Raw genomic sequence first — 17,357 nt, forward strand, 5'->3', positions numbered from 1 at the left:
TACATAAAAACATCCGACGTTAACTCGGCATCACCCAAGTCGCCCACATGTCCACCACAGAGAGCGGACCGCAGATCAGCACCTGAGCAGGAGAAGCTTAGTATTGGCTGGCGGCAGCCTGGCAAGCCTTGAGCTGCTCGAGGTACCAGTTGCAGATCTGCATGTTGCCGTTCTGCTCGTCCATGCACTTTGTGAACTGCTGGGTGGCGCCGGCGCAGTTGTTGCCCCATTGGGAGGTCGTCTGGGACTCGGCGACGGGGGAGGCGGACTGGGCCTGGGCGGGGGCCTCGGAGGAGCCGCCGGAGAAGAGGCCGCCGATGGCGTGGCCGACGGAGGAGCCGATGGCGACACCGCTGGAGGGGTTGTTAGCATTCTGTCATTTTCTTTATGGCTTTGGGGCGGGGTGAGGTTCTGGTTTCGAGGTTTGGGCAGGAGGATCTCGAAGGACGGGACGGGACGTACGCAGCGGTGCTAGCCATCTGGCCAAAGAGACCGGGGCCCTGAGAAGGGGCGGCGGCGGCCGGGGGAGCGGCGGGGGGAGCGGCGTGTTGAGGGGGAGCGGCCATCGTGGTTGCAGGGCGAGCTTGGGTGGGAGCGGGCTTGGAGGCCGGGGCGGTAGGGCGCGAGGGGGCGCGGCCGACGGAGCGTTGACGAGGCATCTTGGATGTGTGTGTGGTGGTGGTTTGTGTGGTAGAGACGGGTGTGGTTCGTTTACGGCGGGCGACGGTTGTTGATGTCTTGGGGATACGTAGATTTTGGCGTGGATTGGGAGGGAAGTCGGCAGAAGTTATGCGCCGGAAGGGTATGCGAAAGGTGGTTTGGAGCTCGGCTTTTTTTCTGGGCTTTCGGCCGGGGGTGGCGAGGTGTGGCCAATCAGCAGAGGGCGAATTCGGTCGTGGTCCAGAGCGTGGAGAAGGGTCTTGTTTTCTTGTGATTGGTGGGTATGCTTCAGAGGGACATATCGTTAAAAAGGGGTGCATTGAGATGCGGTTCTGTCTTTGGCGATTTCATTAAGTGATTCCGTGTCTATCTGAGGGTATAAACTTTTAATATCGATGCGTGAATGATTCCTTCCCCCCTTGCAATGTGCTGATTCCCTCTGCCTGAAGCCGAGACTAAAGCTCGTATGTCCGTGTTGCGGCCGCCTGCTTGCCACCTGTTCAGCCGCAGGATCCGGCGAGCAGTCTCCCACGCAGGCACCCCTCGTGACCCTGAGTCACATTCTGGATCCAGTCCAACCGAGTGCAATTCCTTTGCCGCAAATTTCGCCAAATAATCCTAAAGCTGCTCTCAAGACTTGTTCTTCTTGCCGGAGCTCTTTCTCCTCGAGTTCCTCTGCTTCTTCTCTGGGCCGGAGGAGCTGGCTGACGGCGAGTCTGGCGCCGGTCTCTTTGTCTTCTGCATGGAGTTGAGAAGCGCCTTAGCGCGCTCCTCGGCCAGCTTCTCCTCTAGCTTCTTCTTCAGAACCTTGTCGTCGCCCTGGTATAGTCAGTATGGCTCGCCGAGCACATGTGATGGAAACAGCTCACCAGATCCGCCTTGAGGATTCTCGTCGCCGCTTCCGTGTTGACAGTCATAGTCCGCTGGGAGGGGTTCTGTGCTTCCTCAACCTGCTTGATCTTGCCAAAGTACTGCTGCACGCGCTTCAGTTCCGTCATGACATTGTGATCCTTGGCGTCGACGCCTTGAAGGCGGAGGGAAGCTGTGAGGTGGTTAATTGATGGCCTGGGAGAAATGAGGTGCGTACTGACAGAAGAGGAGGGACTCGATGGCGTAGGCGGTAAGGGCGAACATTTTCGCTTTGTCGAGAAGGGGCAGCTCGCTGGACATTTGAGGCAGGTCGGAGACTAGGGGCTTAAGAGCATCCTCGAGAGAGTCGATGTGAGTCTCGAGCTTGTCGAGCTCATTTGACATATCCTTCATTGCCATCTTGAAATTGTGTCCTTTCAGATTGAATGATGGCGGTATTTCTCTGATGAGTTAAAGAAAGCACCAAGAAGAGTGAGCAGCGACGCGTTGATACGGAATGTCACCCTGATTGAGACCGCGATGAGATTGACGTTGAAAATTCAGAAATCCGGTTATGGAAGGATGATCATGCATCTAACGAGGCGCTGGGGTACCTGCAGGGCCAGTGGGCCGGGCCTGAGAGCCGGGAATCCACGGCTCCCACGTTGAGCGCCAAATTTTTGAGGTCAATGTCCCCGTCATTAGTCTTCGCCGCCTTCCAAACCCGATAACAACCCTCGGTCTTAAAGTAACGAATTGGCCGCCCCTCGCGCTCCGGGGCTCCTCGATATACACGACAAAATATCTTGGTGGCACACGCAAGAATCACGCTCCTTTTTCACCTTGCGAATCCGACGTACATCGCGCAGCGCATGCGCCGAACCCACCAACCCGTCACCGTGGCAGTCACTTTGGCAAGCCTTCCGAGACCGCGGCTCTCCGCGCGGATACCTAAAGCACAGTCAATATGGAAAGCAGGTAGCACTTGCGCCGGCCGGGGAGCCAGATGCGTCTCGACAGACACCTCGAACAAACTCGGCCTGGGGAGACCAACCCATGGCATTGCCCCCGGGAAGGTGGCGCCCAACGAGATGATGGCCACGGTACCTGGTTCCTCGACACTGGGTGTGCCAGAAGCGACGAAGGAGAAGTTTAATAAAGTCTTGGGTCTGCAACCAGAGCAGCATGAGAAGGAGCTCTACGCCATTTTCAAGGCGGATTCTTTGTCGAGGTTCTACGTGCCTGCCGTAATGATGGGGCACGACTCACCGCCGCCGCCATCGTCGAGGATGGTACACATTCTGGGGGCAGACGAAAAGATAAAATTCATATCGCATGCGCTACACGGTGTTTACGACTCGGTACAGACGCTCGATATACCGAAGGACACACGCTATGTGAACGTCACTGGTAATGTGAGCAGAGATTCTAAATGGAAGGAAAAAGCACCCTGGAGTGATCGCAACCATGCGTTTGCAGAGCGTTCGGAGTCTGTCGAGGACGACGGCCATATCAGCAATCTTATCGTGGGCGGACGACCTGGCCAGGTACTCGAGGCGCTGGGCAAGGTCCGGCACCGCGTGGACGACCGGACCGCCATCTGCTACATGTCAGACGGGCTTGGAGTTGCCGAGGCCGCGAATAACAAGTATTTCAAAGATGAGGAAAAGAGGCCTTCCATTGTTCTCGGGCATTTCAGCAGCCCAGTCGCATACAACAGGAATTCCAAGTCGGTGCGGGTTATGCATCCAGACTACGCCACATCACTCACGGGGGTGCGACCGCTCGTGGAGGGTAGAGACGAATACCTCTCGGAAACGGCATGGCTTAGGACGCAGTCTATGCTGCAGAAGTTCGCGACGGCGGACTTGCTCAAGGCCCAGGGGATGCAGCTCGAAAACTGGATGAAGGTCAAGATCCCGGCGCTGATGTTCTCGGCTGTCGCAGAGCCGATCTGTGTGCTTCTGGATAGGCCGTACAAGGACCTGACTAGAAACCGCCACGCCAACTTGCTGATGGACCAGCTTTTGGAAGAGATCGCGGATGTGGTGGCGATTATGCCGGAGGTAAAGCGGTCGCCGGAGCTGCAAAACATGCTACGGAGAGGGTACATGAAGAAGATGATCATGAGCCAACTCTGGGGGAAGAAGGATGCACCAAGCAGGATGGCATTGCAGATCCGCAGGGGGGCGCTTACGGACATCGACTATCTGAATGGATTCTTCATCCAGAGGGGTGAGATGGCGGGCCTGAAGCTGCCTGCGAACAAAATGGCCGTCAGTATGGTCAAGGCGAAGCATAAGACCGTCTGGAGAAAAACTCAGTCGTATGTTCATGTGGAAGAGACTTCAAGGCGGTAGATCACTCATAGGCATTTGGGCATTTTAATAGCGACATGATTTGTATGATTTTATTGGAAGCAGACGAGACCAATTCTGTTAATCTGACGAAGAACGCTATGTTGGATATGTCCTGCCAGTGATATGTCACTGCGTCGGCTGGCGGTCAGACCACCCACGACCCCCCAAGCAAATTGGCTGTGAAATTTGTAAGGCGCCAGTTGAGCAAGGTAACCCCGCCAAAAAACTGCCGTCAGGCAGGGCGGCCCCGCGTTTCCTTGAACCAAACATCAACACCGGCGCAACCCACGCATCACTCCCCAGGAAAATGGACGACTCCGAGCTTGACCAGGTGAGCGCACCCCCCACCATTCCGCAGCTGCTGTTGTGACGGGGCAAAATAAATGCTAACACCACATGCGCGCCACAGATTCGTAAGGCCCGCCTCGAGCAGCTCAAGGCGCAGGCCGGGGCTGGAGGAGGTTCCGGCGGCGGCGGCGGCGGTTCCCAGCAGAAGCAGGCCGAGCAGAGGCAGTACGTCATTCCGTCATTTGCTTCCCCTTCATTCTCTTTCGCACAAACATTGGCTGACTTTACGGACGCATGATGTAGACAACAAGAAGCCGAAGCGAGACAACAGATCCTCAACCAGATCCTCCACCCCGAGGCCGCGGACCGGCTGGGCCGCATCCGCCTCGTCAAGGAGCAGCGCGCGCAGGACGTCGAGAACAGGCTCATCATGCTCGCGCAGTCGGGGCAGCTGCGCAGCAAGGTCACCGAGGCGCAGCTCAAGGAGCTGTTGGCTGCCGTCGCGGAGAACAAGGAGGAGGAGAAGATTGTGGTCAGCCGGAGGAAGGGATGGGACGACGACGACGACGACTTGCTGGATTTGTGAGGGGGGCACACGAGGAAATTCTTCAGGCACGACGTTCTCTTTGGGGACAAGGGCGCCATACAAAAGTCAGGCATCTGTCATGCAACTTGCCGCACACGAGATGGATGTGCCGGCGATGGAATGGCGTTATTAGCATGCTGCAACCGCAGATTGGTTTGCGACTATTGCAGTGCACCGCGAAAACTACAATTTTAACCTACACTACAAATACATTGCTCGTCGCGATTCCCGAGAGGGAAAGCTATGGACTCGCAGCCGCCTTCTCCATGGCCTTCTTCCTCTCCTCTCGCTCCTTCTTCCGTATCGCCCTCATGTTAGGCGGCCTCTCAATCCCCAGCTCCGCCCTCAACTCGTCCACGTCCCGCTCCATCTGCTCCTCCCAGTAGACATTAATAACCTCCTTCGCCCTCAACCCGTTCCTCACCGCCCACGGCCCGTAAATCTCCCTGAATCGCCTGCGCTCCCCCTTCTTCATCGTGACGTAGCTCATCGTCGCCAGGCCCGTCATGGGGATCAGCGTGTTCGCGAACTCGAACGCCTTGAGCGCGACCTCGCCCTCCCTCACCACCGGCAGGCCCGTCAGCGCGTGGTAGAAGTCGTGGCACTCGCGGTAGCGCTGCATGACGTACGCGCACTCCGGGTCGTCGATGAAGCGCACGCTCGTGCGCATGTCAGGGCTGACGCCCTCGGCGTCGAGCCAGCCGACGTAGGCGCGGCCGACGCTGTTGTCCGGCAACTGCCGCAGGCGATCGAGGTTGAGCGTGGTGGAGGTCATGCGGGGCCGGTCGCGGAGGATGCGGCGGCCGGTTGGGTCGGCGAGCATGGCGTCGCGGAGGCGGTAGATGAAGTAGGGTGTTGCGGTGGCCTCGCCGACGGCGGCGATGAGGTCGGCGCGGTACGGGGAGAGGAGGGACCAGATGCCTGCGCCGATGGCGAGGGAGGCCTTTTCGATGCGGTTTAGGGGGACGTGGCCTTCGTAGTTTGGCGGCGGGCGGTTGAGGACGGAGAAGGGGCGGGAGGATGGTGTTGTCGTTGTCGTGGCGGCGTAGAGGGCGGGGAGGGCGCCATTTGCGCGGGGGAGGGTGCGGAGAGCTTTCATTTTGGGGGTGAGAAGTAATTGAAGCCGAATATGATGTGCAGAAGAAGCGTTTCACGGCAAGAAGGTGGGATTGGAGCTTTTTGGAGCTGTGAGCTCAGCTCGGCGTGGTGGTGGTTCGATCACGACGTGCAACTTTTGGGAGCTCGGAAGATGTCAATTACCTCACAAAGTACCCCCGAATGGCGTTGCAGAGGGGCCGAGGGGTCGGGGCATCGGCGGGGTTTAGCACCGACCTGAAATGGTGGGTGGTAGTGGCATTCCAGGGTACCTATTTTCCGATAAATTCAGACTGCGTCGAGAAGAAGCCAAAAGTTCGGATTTGGCAAGCTTTCCTGGGGCGGCAGGGCCCCGCAAGCGAGGTATGATTGGCCAGTCTGGTTTTTGACGGGTGACCGTCTCATCTTGAGCTTGAGTCTCTTTCAACACTCCATCCATAACTTGCAAGCTTGAATGACTCTATTCTTGAACACCGTTTTGATTGCGAAGCTGTGATTTTGATCTTATCAGCCAGCCATGTTATGAACGATACTCCGAAGCATTGTTCGTGTTGATATACGGTTGCCGTGTACGCTCATTTCAGAGACCGGCCGGTGTAACTGGAACTCATCCAGACCGTTTAAGAGTCTTAGTTACACGATTGAAGTTGGCGGCTTGGTGGGCGTTTATCCTCACTTCTGGGGTGTTTCATTCAATTCAGGGTATCCCGTTGAGGACCATCTGTCACGGACGACGGACAGGAGTGGTTCCAGCTATATTTCAACACTCGTCCACTCATCATGGACGCCATCGAGAACCTCTTGGCCTGGGCAAAGACCCAAGGCATCGCGATAAACAACGTCGGGCCTCGAGCTCTACCCGGCCGCGGCATAGGCATCGTCGCAACCTCACCCATCAAAGTCAGCCTCCCCTCATCCTCGCCCGCACCGTCACTAACACAACTCCCCAGAAAGACGACGCCGTCCTCGACGTGCCCATCCCCTGCCTAAAAACAATCGCCACAGTCCCCAAATCCGTATCCCGCCTCTTCCCAAAAGACACCGCCGTCCACGCCCTCCTCGCCGCCGACATCGCCCTCGACACCTCCCCATCCTTCAAAACCTGGTCCGCCGTCTTCCCGACGCCCGCAGACCTCGCCTCCTGCCCGCTCACCTGGCCCGCCGCCCTCACAGCCCACCTGCCCCCGACAGCGGCCGCCCTCCTCGCGGCACAGTCCGAAAAGTTCGAGGCCCACTGGTCCCTCGCCGCCGCCGCCCTCCCGGACCTGACCTACGCCGCCTACCGCCACGCCTGGCTGCTCGTCAACTCGCGCACCTTCTACCACGTCACCCCGCGCACGGCCAAGCGCAGCCGCGACGACCACATGATCCTGCAGCCCGTCGCGGACCTGCTCAACCACGCCTCGCGCGGGTGCAACGTCGCCTTCGACACCGAGTCCTTCACCATCCGCGCGGACAGGGATTATAGTCCCGGGGAGGAGATCCACATCTGCTACGGGCGGCACAGCAACGACTTTTTGCTGGTGGAGTACGGCTTCGTGATGGGGGAGGGGGAGAACGAGTGGGACGAGGCGTGTCTTGACGAGGCGCTGCTTCCGAGGTTAAGCGCCGCGCAGAGGAAGAGGCTCGAGGAGAGGGGGTTCCTGGGGAAGTGGATGGTCGATGCGGAGACGGTGTGTTATCGGACGCAGGTTGCGTTGAGGAGTATGGTGCTGCCGGCGAGGAGGTGGGCGAGGTTCGTTGATGGATTCGAGGACGGGGAAGCGGAGCAAGCTGAGGTTGATGAGATTTTGAAAGAGGTGCTCGTGGCGTATGACGGGGAGATCTCCCGCAAGGTTGAGCTGATAAGTAAGCTGGAGGAGGGCGAGGGGTTTCAGCGGGAAATGCTTGTGATGCGGTGGGGGCAGATACAAGAGCTCGTCCGCACGACGATAGAAGAACTCAAGACGAGATGAAAAATGTGAATACAGTAACTTTGATAAGCAAACGCAGCCTGGATGTGTGTACAAGGTGCGGTTTGTTCAAACAACTCTAACGCCAGGACCGAGCTGCCGGAAACCATTCTTCCCATGCAATCAAAATTCTAATAGTACACTTTGTATCCGATCCTGTGACTTAGCAAACGAGCAGACAGCATTGGTCTCATTTTATCCAGCTGTACATTGTGCTGGGACTGGTGACCTGTTCGCGAGCAACACTCCATTATTCGTTGAAACTCTCCCATTGAGGTCCAAGACACTAATTCGAGGTGGGGCGTGGGTGAGTTGCCGAAGAGCCTTTTCTCCAGGAGCCCTACTCCGGCCGAGGTCTCTTTGCACCGTGAGGGTTACCCCAGTCGTTGCCTCCGCCCTGGTTTCCTCCAAAGAATGCTGGGTTGAACTGTTGGGGCATGCCATGGAAGCCTGTTTCGTCGTTAGCGAGCGGCTCCCCACCGTCGAAATGACTGTAACTGAAAACAAAACAAAAGTAGGTTTAAAGAAAGCTTGAGCTCGTCCAGGAGGTTGCCTGGAGCCTGAAAAAGGCATGGCTGTCATGGCTCAGGAGAGATTCTGGCCAGCCAGTCTTTCAGACGTCGGTTCCTCAGGTCTGGTAACTCCGCTATTACTTCCGCTGCACGTTTGCTCCTCAGGTCTGACGTCTCCGCTACTACGTCCGGTGAACGCTTCCGTTTTGCAGGTTGCCAAGGATTGGGATGAGACGCAGAGAGAACGGATTGCCCGGGAGCGGAAGAAGAAAATAACGAAAATGGCCAAACGCTCGGTTCGGATGGAAAAGGGGATTGGCCAAGGGGAAGAGCAATTGAAGGTGAAGGACGAAGCTGAAATCCAAAGGGAAGGGGAGTCGTACCAGGCATTCCGCCGCCCATCATGTTCATGTTGGGCATACCTCCCATCGGCATACCGCCCATTGGTCCCATACTCATACCACCCATTGGGTTGTTCATGCCGCCTCCACGGCCGCCGCGCATTCCAGGACCGCCGCGCATACCTCCACCGAAGCCGCCGCCCCGGTTAAAGCCGCCGCCGCCGCCGAAGTTTCCGCCCATGCCGTTGTTGAAGCCACCGCCCATGTTGTTGTTGAATCCGCCTCCCATGCCGCCGCCGCCTGAGAAGTTGCGGTTGAAGCCCTGGTTCATACCCGCGCGAGGTCCGTTAAAACCTCCTCGGCCGCGGTAGCCGCCGCGGAACTCGCCTCCCATCGAGGAGCCTTGGTTGTTGTAGCCGCCGCGAGAGGATCCCTGGTCCTTACCCGCGCGGTTTGGTGCATCCTTAGGCAGCGTACGGAACGGGTTGACGTTGGGGTTCGAGTAGGTGACGTTGTGCTTCTTTGGGACACCGTTGACGCCATCTGTTGATTCAATCGCATGCTTGGCTGCTGTTGCTGCTTGTTGAGTGGTAAACTCGACGTATACTTGCCTTTGGGAGAGTTAGCCAGCCGACACCCCCTAAAGGACCTCTGCAACCTACCCTTTGCTCTTGCCGTTGACCTTGTGCTCACTAAACGTTATGTCCTTCAGCTCGTCTTCGCAATGGCCTTCTCTACACCATCCCCTAATGTCATCATCGGTGTTCCACCAGTTGAGGTCAGAAATCATGATGGCCGTCGTCGCACCAGGGTCGATAGGCCGGTCGTCGCCCTTTCTCTTGACGCCCTGCTGAGGGGCAGGTGCGTCCTGCTGGTCCTGCTCGTTCTGGTCGTGATACTCTTCGTGGCTGTCGTGCTTCTGCTCCGTGTGGTGATCGTCGGCGTGTCCGTTGGTGGCACCTCCATCGTAGGCCTCAGCGTTGCCGTCGTGGTTATCTTGGGGCGCGTCGCCGTAGATGTCGATCTCGAATTCCTCTTCAGCCATGGTGCCGGTGGTATCTGGTAGCCGTGAGTTGAAGTAGAGAGCTTGGTTGTGGTTGTAAAATGGTTGTTATTAGTCTGCGAAGATACAGGGACCGTCTGCAGTCTTTGAACGGGATCATCAGCCGCTGCCAGGTACAGGGTCATTGCCAGAAGAAATCTTGAGCCAAATGGAACTCGAGCAAAGAACAGGATGGAAGCAGAGAACAACTGATACGTACACTCCTCGTTCCGCAGACAGGACAGGATGGGAAGAGGTTGGATTGAATGCCCCAAGCCAGGAGTCCTCTCCCTTTTCTTTCAGCCAAGTAAAAATTGAAGACGAAGCTCTGTGCCTCGGTCTTCCGTCTTCCCAGAAGGCGTGATAATTTGTCTTTCCTTGTTTTTCCGGCCCCAGAAAGGCTTAGGTACAGGCAAAAGATAGAAGTTGGACGAGGGAGAGAGGTGGAAACAGGATCCCGAGATTCCAGAGTCCGTTTGCCCGTTCTGCCACCGCCTTTTGGCCGTCGCCTCCTTGCGCGTGCCTGCCCGTTCAACGTGCGGCCGAAGCTGTCAGCCGGGGTGGTTAGTAAGGGATCTAGGAAGCCAGTTAAGGTTTCCGGGCGAGGTCAGCAGCCGCAGGTGCGTTGCTGGCGACTCCGTCTGGTATTTTCAAGGGCGTCAAAGCGACGCGTCGGATTCGATAACGTGTGCTGGATCGGTATCGGCCAGCGGATGGAGGTAAAGTCGTCTTGGTGTTGACGCGATGAAGAAATGCAGTTGAGGATGGAAGCCGGAGGAGCGTTTGGAAAGAGAAGAAAACTGGGGGAAGCTCCTGAGAGAGCTGAGGTCGCATCCTGAACCAGGCGGAACAAGGCAAGGGCCACGGCTGCCAGGCTGCGGCAGGCACAGACGCCGCCGGTGGATGCCCAAGTGGAGCCCGTGTCCAGCTTTGAGGTGCTTAGCAGTAGCGGTACGTACCGCAGTCACTAAAGCACCTTATCATGTGCTGAAGACGCGGGACTCTTTGGCTGGACCAGGCCCAGTCCAGCACTCCACTTGTCCACTGGCGGGGGAAATCCAGGGGCTCACGAGCACCACTCCACTGAAGGAGGCTCCATTCGCGCAATCAACCTTGCGACACCTTAGATAAGCAGCCCGTGGCGTGTGCATCGGGGCCCGGCGCATCATTCCTCCACGCCTCCTTTATGGCAATCTGGCTTCCTGCCATAGCGGGAGCTTAGCCCGAAATTTTGGGACCCTTGGTGACAGCGCGTGCTCTCTCTCAATTTAACACATCTCCCTTCGCCATCGACCTCTCGAATCTTCCACCCATCCGACCTGCACGTCTTAAACACTCGACGTCGCGCCCTCCTTTAGTCCACTCGACAGTTTCCCTTCTATATCGCGACCCATTGGGATTCTACTGCGACCTTTACCCCGTCTTCTCTTCTCGATACCCACGCGCTTCTATCCACAATGGCCGACCAGGTTAAGGAGATCCTTGAGGTTCCCTCCGAGTTCGCTCAGGACGGTGTTCAGTTCATGAGGAGGTGCACCAAGCGTACGTAGCGCATCACAGTCGCCATCTCGTGCGCCAATTGCTAACGTGTCACTAGCCGACAAGGTCGAGTTCCTGAAGCTCTGCCAGGCTGTTGGTGTCGGTTTCCTCATCATGGGTGCTGTCGGCTACATCGTCAAGCTGATCCACATCCCCGTCAACAACATCCTCGTCGGAGGCGCATAAACGGCGGAACGTTTCGTCAAGCGGAGGCACCAGTAAAGTGGACCAGCTTCTCAAACCAAAACCGCGTCGACAATTGTTGTCGGCCAAGATGAACACGTTATACGAATAGCAAGGGGTTCAAAAGCATCGCACGGCTAGATTGCAATACAGCAACTTCGAGAGGCGGAAGACGCATGCAGCGTCAGGAGATACCCCGGACCCAGAGGCTTCATCGATCATGTATCATTGCCAAAAGAGGGGTTGACATTTGTGGAGGATGTACAAATAATCGAAAATAATCATCCCATGCCGCCTTCTACGCCAGTGATGTGTGCTGCAGGAGATCTACATGTGGAATCCGACGTCGCCTACCGGACGCAGCTTCTCGTCCAGACTACGACCCATCTCGGGCTCGGCCTCGTCGTCCTCGGTTTCGTTGTATGAATGCAAGGTGCACGTTCCATGAGCCATATTGAAGCCGTTCCAGGCGGAAGCTGCCATTGTTAGCTTCTAGGCTGTGAGCGTGGGTGTACCGTTACTTACCAACGAGTACTGGCGCATTGGGGTGCCAGCTTACGTCGCGCACGCATGTGTTCCACCCTGGGAAGTCATCCCCGTGGTAGATGCGATATCTACGCTCGAGAGGCCGCGAGTTTTTAGTCGCCTTTCTTACATCAATCGTGCCCGCCAAAGTAGCATCCAAGTTCCAGATGTACACCTTTCCGTCCTGACTGCCAGAGTAAACGTATCGCGAGTTTGTGCTGGACGGTGGCGAGAAGTGACAGCGGATCAGTGTGCGCATCACTCGATGGCCCCTGAACGTGACAAGGGAGTTATCGTTGGGATGGGGGAACCAGTCCTCGTCCCTGTACGTTCCCCATCTGTAGTCGAAATCGCTATTGCCGGTTACCCTGGTGGGGTTGACTTCGTCGTACTTGGACATGGACATGACCATTCTCAGATCCCAGAGCTTCATCGTTTGATCTTTTCCGTTGCTGAGAATGTATCGGCCGTCGCCCTTGCTGTCGATATATGTGAGACCCTCGACGTGTCCAACGAACGCTCCGGCAGGTCTTTGGTCTCCCATACTGCGTCTGTCCCAAACCTTGATGGTTGCGTCGTCTGAGCCGGAGTAGAGAATATGCGGGGAGGATTTATCTGCAAAGCAGACAGCGTTGACGTCGTCCTCATGGCCAACGACGTTGTGCAGTACCGTGCGTGACTCAATGTCGTAGACGACAATAGATTGCGTATTGGTACCCGCCACAAGCTCTCGACCGTCACCTGAGAATCTGACCGACCAGATTCCAAAGGCGTGTCTCGTGCGCCATCCCTGGGCGCGCTGTTGCTCTACACTTTGTTGGGCAAGGTCAAGCGTGTACGGATCGCCGGTATCGTTAGGATCCGTAGGCGCAAGACATACGTTACTTTGAATGGATGTGTAAGCCAGCCAGCGGTTGTCAGGGCTGAGAGAAGCGTCTGTCAAAGTCCATTGGCCCCAGGGGTAGGTGACCGTCTTATAATACTTCCAATCGTACGGATTCGAGGTGTCATACATGCGGACCTTGAAATCATGACCGCATGCGTAGAAGAAGTTGCCGTCGTCAGAAAACTGGCCAGAGTAGACCGGGTCGTCGTAGTGTACAATCATCTCGGGTGTTGTTGATGGAATCATACCCTGGGCCATGAGGTCTTGGTTTTGTTGTCGGTCCCGTCTGCCACCGAGTCCCAGCTCGCGATCAAGCATCCGCCTTGCCAGTTGCTTCTTGGACACGCGGTACTTGTTTGAACCAAATGCGCCAGAGTGCATCAGCTTCGTGCCCTCGTCGCTCGGCACCTTGGGAAATTTGACCGGCTCCCGAGGCCTCCTCCTGCGTCTTCCGGCGCCCCACGGGTTCACATCGTCGTCCTCGTCGTCTTCATCAACACCGCGCAACGTCACTTCCCCCCTCTCAATCAGACCAAGCAATTGGGCCCTTGTTAGAAAGCCCGTTCCGGTGCGCGCACCCGCTGTTGTGTCATGTCAATCAAGGTGCCAAGAACTGGTCATGGGAGCAAGACATACTCAAGAGAGCCATAATTCTTGAAATCGTATTGTCAGGTCCAGTTTCGTCATCGGCATCGTCTTCTTCCTCGTCATTCTCGCCTGCGTTCAAAAGCATTTCGACCTCGACGTTGCCGTCGCCACCGTCGTCGGCATCTGCGGGGTGTAAGCGACCAGGCCAACGAAGCTCGCAGCATCTCAACGCAGGTGGCAATCTGGCTCACCATGATATTCACTTTCATCGTCGTCCTCTTCATTAGGCTCGTCTTGGAAATCAGGGTCATATTCGTCATCGTCATTGTCCATCTCGTCAGCCTCCTCGGGATCGAAGAACAGCCTCCACGTGGGTTCACCGTCATCGCTGGACGGCGCCATATTTGGAGGAGAAGGCGACCGCGAGTCACCACCGAATCGAGGCATTTCGAGCCAATAGTGTTCACGGAAGCTCGGATTACAGCGGATGATACAACGGAGCTCGGATATGAGACTGCCGATGTGTGATGGGGGTTGACAGCGAGAGCGTATGTGACAGCTTCGCTATCGTCTGGCGCGCGAGAGGTCCTATGGTGAAATTCAGGTGCAAGTGGACGGTTGTTAGGTGAATCACGTTGAGAAGCGATGCTCGGTTTATGTTTCACGAAGAGGCGGTCGTTGACGACATCCATAAAGAGTCCCGGGGTAGGTGGGGTTCCCTAGCAAGTCGCCGGTCGGCGGAGATAAGATAGCGAAGCTGCTGTAAGCTCCGGCACTCAGTGCACCAGCAGCTGGAGCTTCTGCGACAACCCACAACGATGATGCTGATCCGGTACGTATCCTGGAGCCCGTTGTGGCCAAGCAAGCTCTCGGAATTCTGCGAGCAAATCTGGGGTTGGTTCAATGGATGCAACCCGGTCCACGGCTGCATCCACCTGTCAGGAAACACGATGAACAGCAATACCTTATTTTCTCAGTTAACTGTGTCCCTGTCCATAAGGCATTGGCAGTCCGAAGTGAAGGCAGTCCTGTACCTCTTGCGCGTCGCAGCGGGCCAACAGCAGCAGCATGATTTGCAACGCCACTGATGAAGCTCCGTCCAGTATCTGGGACGTGGATGACCGTGTCCTCTACCGAGTTATCCCATATAGGCCCCCTCAGTGGAATGGAACGACTCACCCGCTGCAAGAGGCGTGTTCTAGGGGGCCGCCGGGGCCCGCCAACACTGGACAGGTTCACAGTTGAACCTAAGACTGAAGTCGCCCCTTGTGGGGCACGTTTAGCCCGTCGGAACATGGGGGCACCGCGCGGCGCGTCCTCCAAATGGCTCCCCCGTGGCCGTGCAGCAGAAAGATACGTAACAATTTTAGAAAACCCGTGGCTTAGCTGCAGTCGCATTGGCACAGTAAATCAGAAACCCGTTGCCCTTTTCTTGCTATTGCCCCTGGCGAGGACAGAAGAATTTCTGGGCATTCACCACACTTTCTTTCACATCCCACCCTATTGCTCCCTGCTGCTGCTGCTGCTACTTCGAGGCACGATCCCTCGAGAACCACTTCACCATGAGGCGACCCTCTCCTCTGCTCCTGCTCCTGATCCCTGGTCTTGTTGCAGGCCTCTCCGTCGACACCGCGGATAAGAATGTCGCCAAAGCCGTAGCTTCCACCGACAAGTCTACAGACAAGTCCGCCGATGCGCCCGTTGGCTCGGCCAAGAAGACACGATACGGCACCGAACACGCACCCGTCGACGGCAAGGATGGCATGCCCCATCAGGGTCCTTGGGTCGACAAGAGCGACGGCGACAAGAAGTCCGCCGACGCCGATTCGAAGAAGGGCCTTCCTCCCTTGAAGGGACGCCCATCGGACCCTACTGTTATCGACGGACAGAAGATTCCCGAGTCCAACGATGGAGTCATGGACGATAAGACCCGTCAGAAGCCCAAGGAGGGCACCACCGGCACCGAAGGAGGTGTCAGCGAGAAGGACAAGGCGCGCAAGGCCGCGGAGGGAAGGACAGGCGGAAAGGTTGACACAAAGCCAGTAGCTCCGAAAGAGCAGCCTCCTCTGCCACACAGCGAGCAGGAGAAGGTTCTGAGCGACAAGACCGCCAACAAGGATACTACCAAGGACAAGGAACATGAAGACCGCTACACGCCTGAGCACGTCGCCGGCCTTGAAGTAAGCTTGTGGTAGCTCAGCTATCTTAAGCGCAATGCTGACACGTCCAAGAAACCCGCAGATCTCCCCAACAAGCTCGACGACAAGCCCAACCCGATCCCGAACTCGGCCCACAAGGATCATCTGGATCTGCCGAAATCCAAGGGCAAGTCTTCCACCTCCGCCGGTGAGGCCGAAGAGGGTGTGATCCAGCCCTTCCACTCCTTCGTTCTGTCCTTGACCATGATTCTGGTCTCCGAGGTTGGCGACAAGACCTTCCTTGTTGCTGCCCTCATGGCGATGAAGCACGACCGTATGGTGGTTTTCTCAGCTGCTTTTGGCGCTCTGCTGGTCATGACCGTCCTTTCTGCCGTCCTCGGCCACGCGGTTCCGACTTTGATTCCCAAGCACATCACGAGCTTCCTCGCCGCTGCTCTGTTCTTCGTCTTTGGCGCAAAGATGCTGCGTGAGGGTCTCGGCATGGATCCTAACGAGGGTGTCACGGCCGAGCTTCACGAGGTCGAGCGAGAGCTTGCTGAGAAGGAGAAGGAGGGCAAGCGTCGCGGCTCTGCCGTGTCCCCCTACGCTCTGGAGATGGGCCTGAACGATAGGAAGTCGAGATCTAAGAGCCGGTTCCCCTCGCCTCCTCGCTCACCGTCTACCTCTCCCGCTCGAAGCCTGTCTCCGGGTCCTGGTGGCCTCCGGGGCTCCCTGCAGGGCTTGAACAACCTCCTCTCTCTTCTTCTCAGCCCTGCGTGGGTTCAGACGTTTGTCATGACTTTCCTCGGCGAGTGGGGTGATCGCAGCCAGATCGCCACGATCGCCATGGCCGCCGGCCAGGATTACTGGTGGGTCATTCTCGGTGCCATGGTCGGTCACTGCATCTGCACTGGCGCTGCCGTTATTGGTGGTCGTGCTATCGCAGGTCGCGTCTCTCTGAAAGTTGGTAAGTTTTGGTGTCTTTCTCTTGTAATGTTTCCTGCTAACATTCTCAGTCACCGTTGGCGGCGCCGTTGCTTTCCTCATTTTCGGCTTCATCTACTTCATCGAGGCCTTCTACGCATGATTCGTCCTGCACCCAATTTCGACTCCTAAAATTCCTTCTTGTATAGAATACGCATTCCACACGTTCCATCAGCCTTACTCTTAGTGTAGTCCATACAAACGACGCACTCCACATTCGCTGCGTACCAACTTTTAATCAGAAAGGTCCTCGGTTGATTTCTACTATTCGGCGCGGGAAAGGTACGAATCACATGGCTGAAAGATCACACGAGACGTCGAGTCTGCCTTATTGTTCTGGATCATACATATGAAAGCAAACGGTTAAGGGGAGGGGGCATCTCCTTGGGAAATCAGCGTTCGGCTGCCACGGAAAGCAAAAAACAGAAAGAGGTGTGAGAGAGGGATCATGTATAATAGCGACAGTGCTGGCCATAGGGGCATAGGTTGGGAGTTATCAGGAAGAGGAGCCATTGGTGTCGTGGCCTCGGAGGCTCCAACTCTACACAATGTATTGACGTTATCTGCACAACTCTGGCTTATTTCTGTGAGCTGTTCTTGAATTTGGATCATTGTGGCTTGGATGGTATGAAGACCTATGTAACAGGGACTGCAGTATCCAGGCAACGAAACGACGGGAGAGACGAATAACCACGAGCGACGACTGTTTTCATTGACTTCACAGAGAATACACCATGACGCACTATCCGGAGCTTGTCAGGAGTAGCTCGAAGCCATGCGACACTAGAGTCGTAGTCCAAGGATCCGGTTCCTGGAACGTACCAACATG

General features: G+C 56.5%; 10 protein-coding genes across 10 annotated transcripts; 5 read left to right on the top strand and 5 right to left on the bottom strand.

Annotated features, from left to right (window-relative positions):
• Window positions 1-97: 97 nt before the first annotated feature.
• On the bottom strand, window positions 98-659 carry MIX17 (Mitochondrial intermembrane space cysteine motif-containing protein MIX17; the record flags this gene model as incomplete). Its single annotated transcript, XM_032032817.1, has 2 exons — window positions 98-353; window positions 463-659. 2 exons carry the CDS (start codon window positions 657-659, stop codon window positions 98-100), a joined length of 453 nt encoding a protein of 150 aa, XP_031888026.1.
• A 631-nt stretch (window positions 660-1,290) lies between these two features.
• On the bottom strand, window positions 1,291-1,929 carry CGGC5_v011343 (Exosome complex protein; the record flags this gene model as incomplete). The annotated part of the gene is made up of 3 exons (XM_032032816.1): window positions 1,291-1,479; window positions 1,530-1,702; window positions 1,752-1,929. 3 exons carry the CDS (start codon window positions 1,927-1,929, stop codon window positions 1,291-1,293), a joined length of 540 nt encoding a protein of 179 aa, XP_031888027.1.
• A 671-nt stretch (window positions 1,930-2,600) lies between these two features.
• CGGC5_v011344 (putative 2-dehydropantoate 2-reductase) lies at window positions 2,601-3,869 on the top strand (the record flags this gene model as incomplete). Its single annotated transcript, XM_066152519.1, has 1 exon — window positions 2,601-3,869. One exon carries the CDS (start codon window positions 2,601-2,603, stop codon window positions 3,867-3,869), a length of 1,269 nt encoding a protein of 422 aa, XP_066008203.1.
• A 307-nt stretch (window positions 3,870-4,176) lies between these two features.
• CGGC5_v011345 (Uncharacterized protein) lies at window positions 4,177-4,743 on the top strand (the record flags this gene model as incomplete). The annotated part of the gene is made up of 3 exons (XM_032032814.2): window positions 4,177-4,200; window positions 4,279-4,382; window positions 4,461-4,743. 3 exons carry the CDS (start codon window positions 4,177-4,179, stop codon window positions 4,741-4,743), a joined length of 411 nt encoding a protein of 136 aa, XP_031888178.2.
• A 241-nt stretch (window positions 4,744-4,984) lies between these two features.
• CGGC5_v011346 (Ubiquinone biosynthesis protein coq4) lies at window positions 4,985-5,842 on the bottom strand (the record flags this gene model as incomplete). The annotated part of the gene is made up of 1 exon (XM_032032813.1): window positions 4,985-5,842. The coding sequence occupies one exon, from the start codon at window positions 5,840-5,842 to the stop codon at window positions 4,985-4,987; it is 858 nt and encodes a 285-aa protein (XP_031888177.1).
• A 776-nt stretch (window positions 5,843-6,618) lies between these two features.
• set11 (Ribosomal lysine N-methyltransferase set11) lies at window positions 6,619-7,793 on the top strand (the record flags this gene model as incomplete). The annotated part of the gene is made up of 2 exons (XM_032032812.1): window positions 6,619-6,738; window positions 6,789-7,793. The coding sequence occupies 2 exons, from the start codon at window positions 6,619-6,621 to the stop codon at window positions 7,791-7,793; spliced, it is 1,125 nt and encodes a 374-aa protein (XP_031887963.1).
• Window positions 7,794-8,130: 337 nt separating this feature from the next.
• On the bottom strand, window positions 8,131-9,688 carry CGGC5_v011348 (uncharacterized protein; the record flags this gene model as incomplete). Its single annotated transcript, XM_032032811.1, has 3 exons — window positions 8,131-8,240; window positions 8,686-9,254; window positions 9,306-9,688. The coding sequence occupies 3 exons, from the start codon at window positions 9,686-9,688 to the stop codon at window positions 8,131-8,133; spliced, it is 1,062 nt and encodes a 353-aa protein (XP_031887962.1).
• Window positions 9,689-11,142: 1,454 nt separating this feature from the next.
• CGGC5_v011349 (putative protein transport protein Sec61 subunit gamma) lies at window positions 11,143-11,410 on the top strand (the record flags this gene model as incomplete). Its single annotated transcript, XM_032032810.1, has 2 exons — window positions 11,143-11,227; window positions 11,283-11,410. The coding sequence occupies 2 exons, from the start codon at window positions 11,143-11,145 to the stop codon at window positions 11,408-11,410; spliced, it is 213 nt and encodes a 70-aa protein (XP_031887965.1).
• A 324-nt stretch (window positions 11,411-11,734) lies between these two features.
• Window positions 11,735-13,808, bottom strand: LE14B (LEC14B protein; the record flags this gene model as incomplete). Its single annotated transcript, XM_032032809.2, has 4 exons — window positions 11,735-11,883; window positions 11,933-13,399; window positions 13,455-13,589; window positions 13,658-13,808. The coding sequence occupies 4 exons, from the start codon at window positions 13,806-13,808 to the stop codon at window positions 11,735-11,737; spliced, it is 1,902 nt and encodes a 633-aa protein (XP_031887964.2).
• Window positions 13,809-14,968: 1,160 nt separating this feature from the next.
• On the top strand, window positions 14,969-16,631 carry GDT1 (GCR1-dependent translation factor 1; the record flags this gene model as incomplete). The annotated part of the gene is made up of 3 exons (XM_032032808.1): window positions 14,969-15,586; window positions 15,638-16,511; window positions 16,561-16,631. 3 exons carry the CDS (start codon window positions 14,969-14,971, stop codon window positions 16,629-16,631), a joined length of 1,563 nt encoding a protein of 520 aa, XP_031887967.1.
• Window positions 16,632-17,357: the final 726 nt, after the last annotated feature.

Source organism: Colletotrichum fructicola (assembly GCF_000319635.2).
Source record: "Colletotrichum fructicola Nara gc5 chromosome Unknown KSG_Nara_v1_contig06, whole genome shotgun sequence".
NCBI lineage: Eukaryota > Fungi > Ascomycota > Sordariomycetes > Glomerellales > Glomerellaceae > Colletotrichum > Colletotrichum fructicola.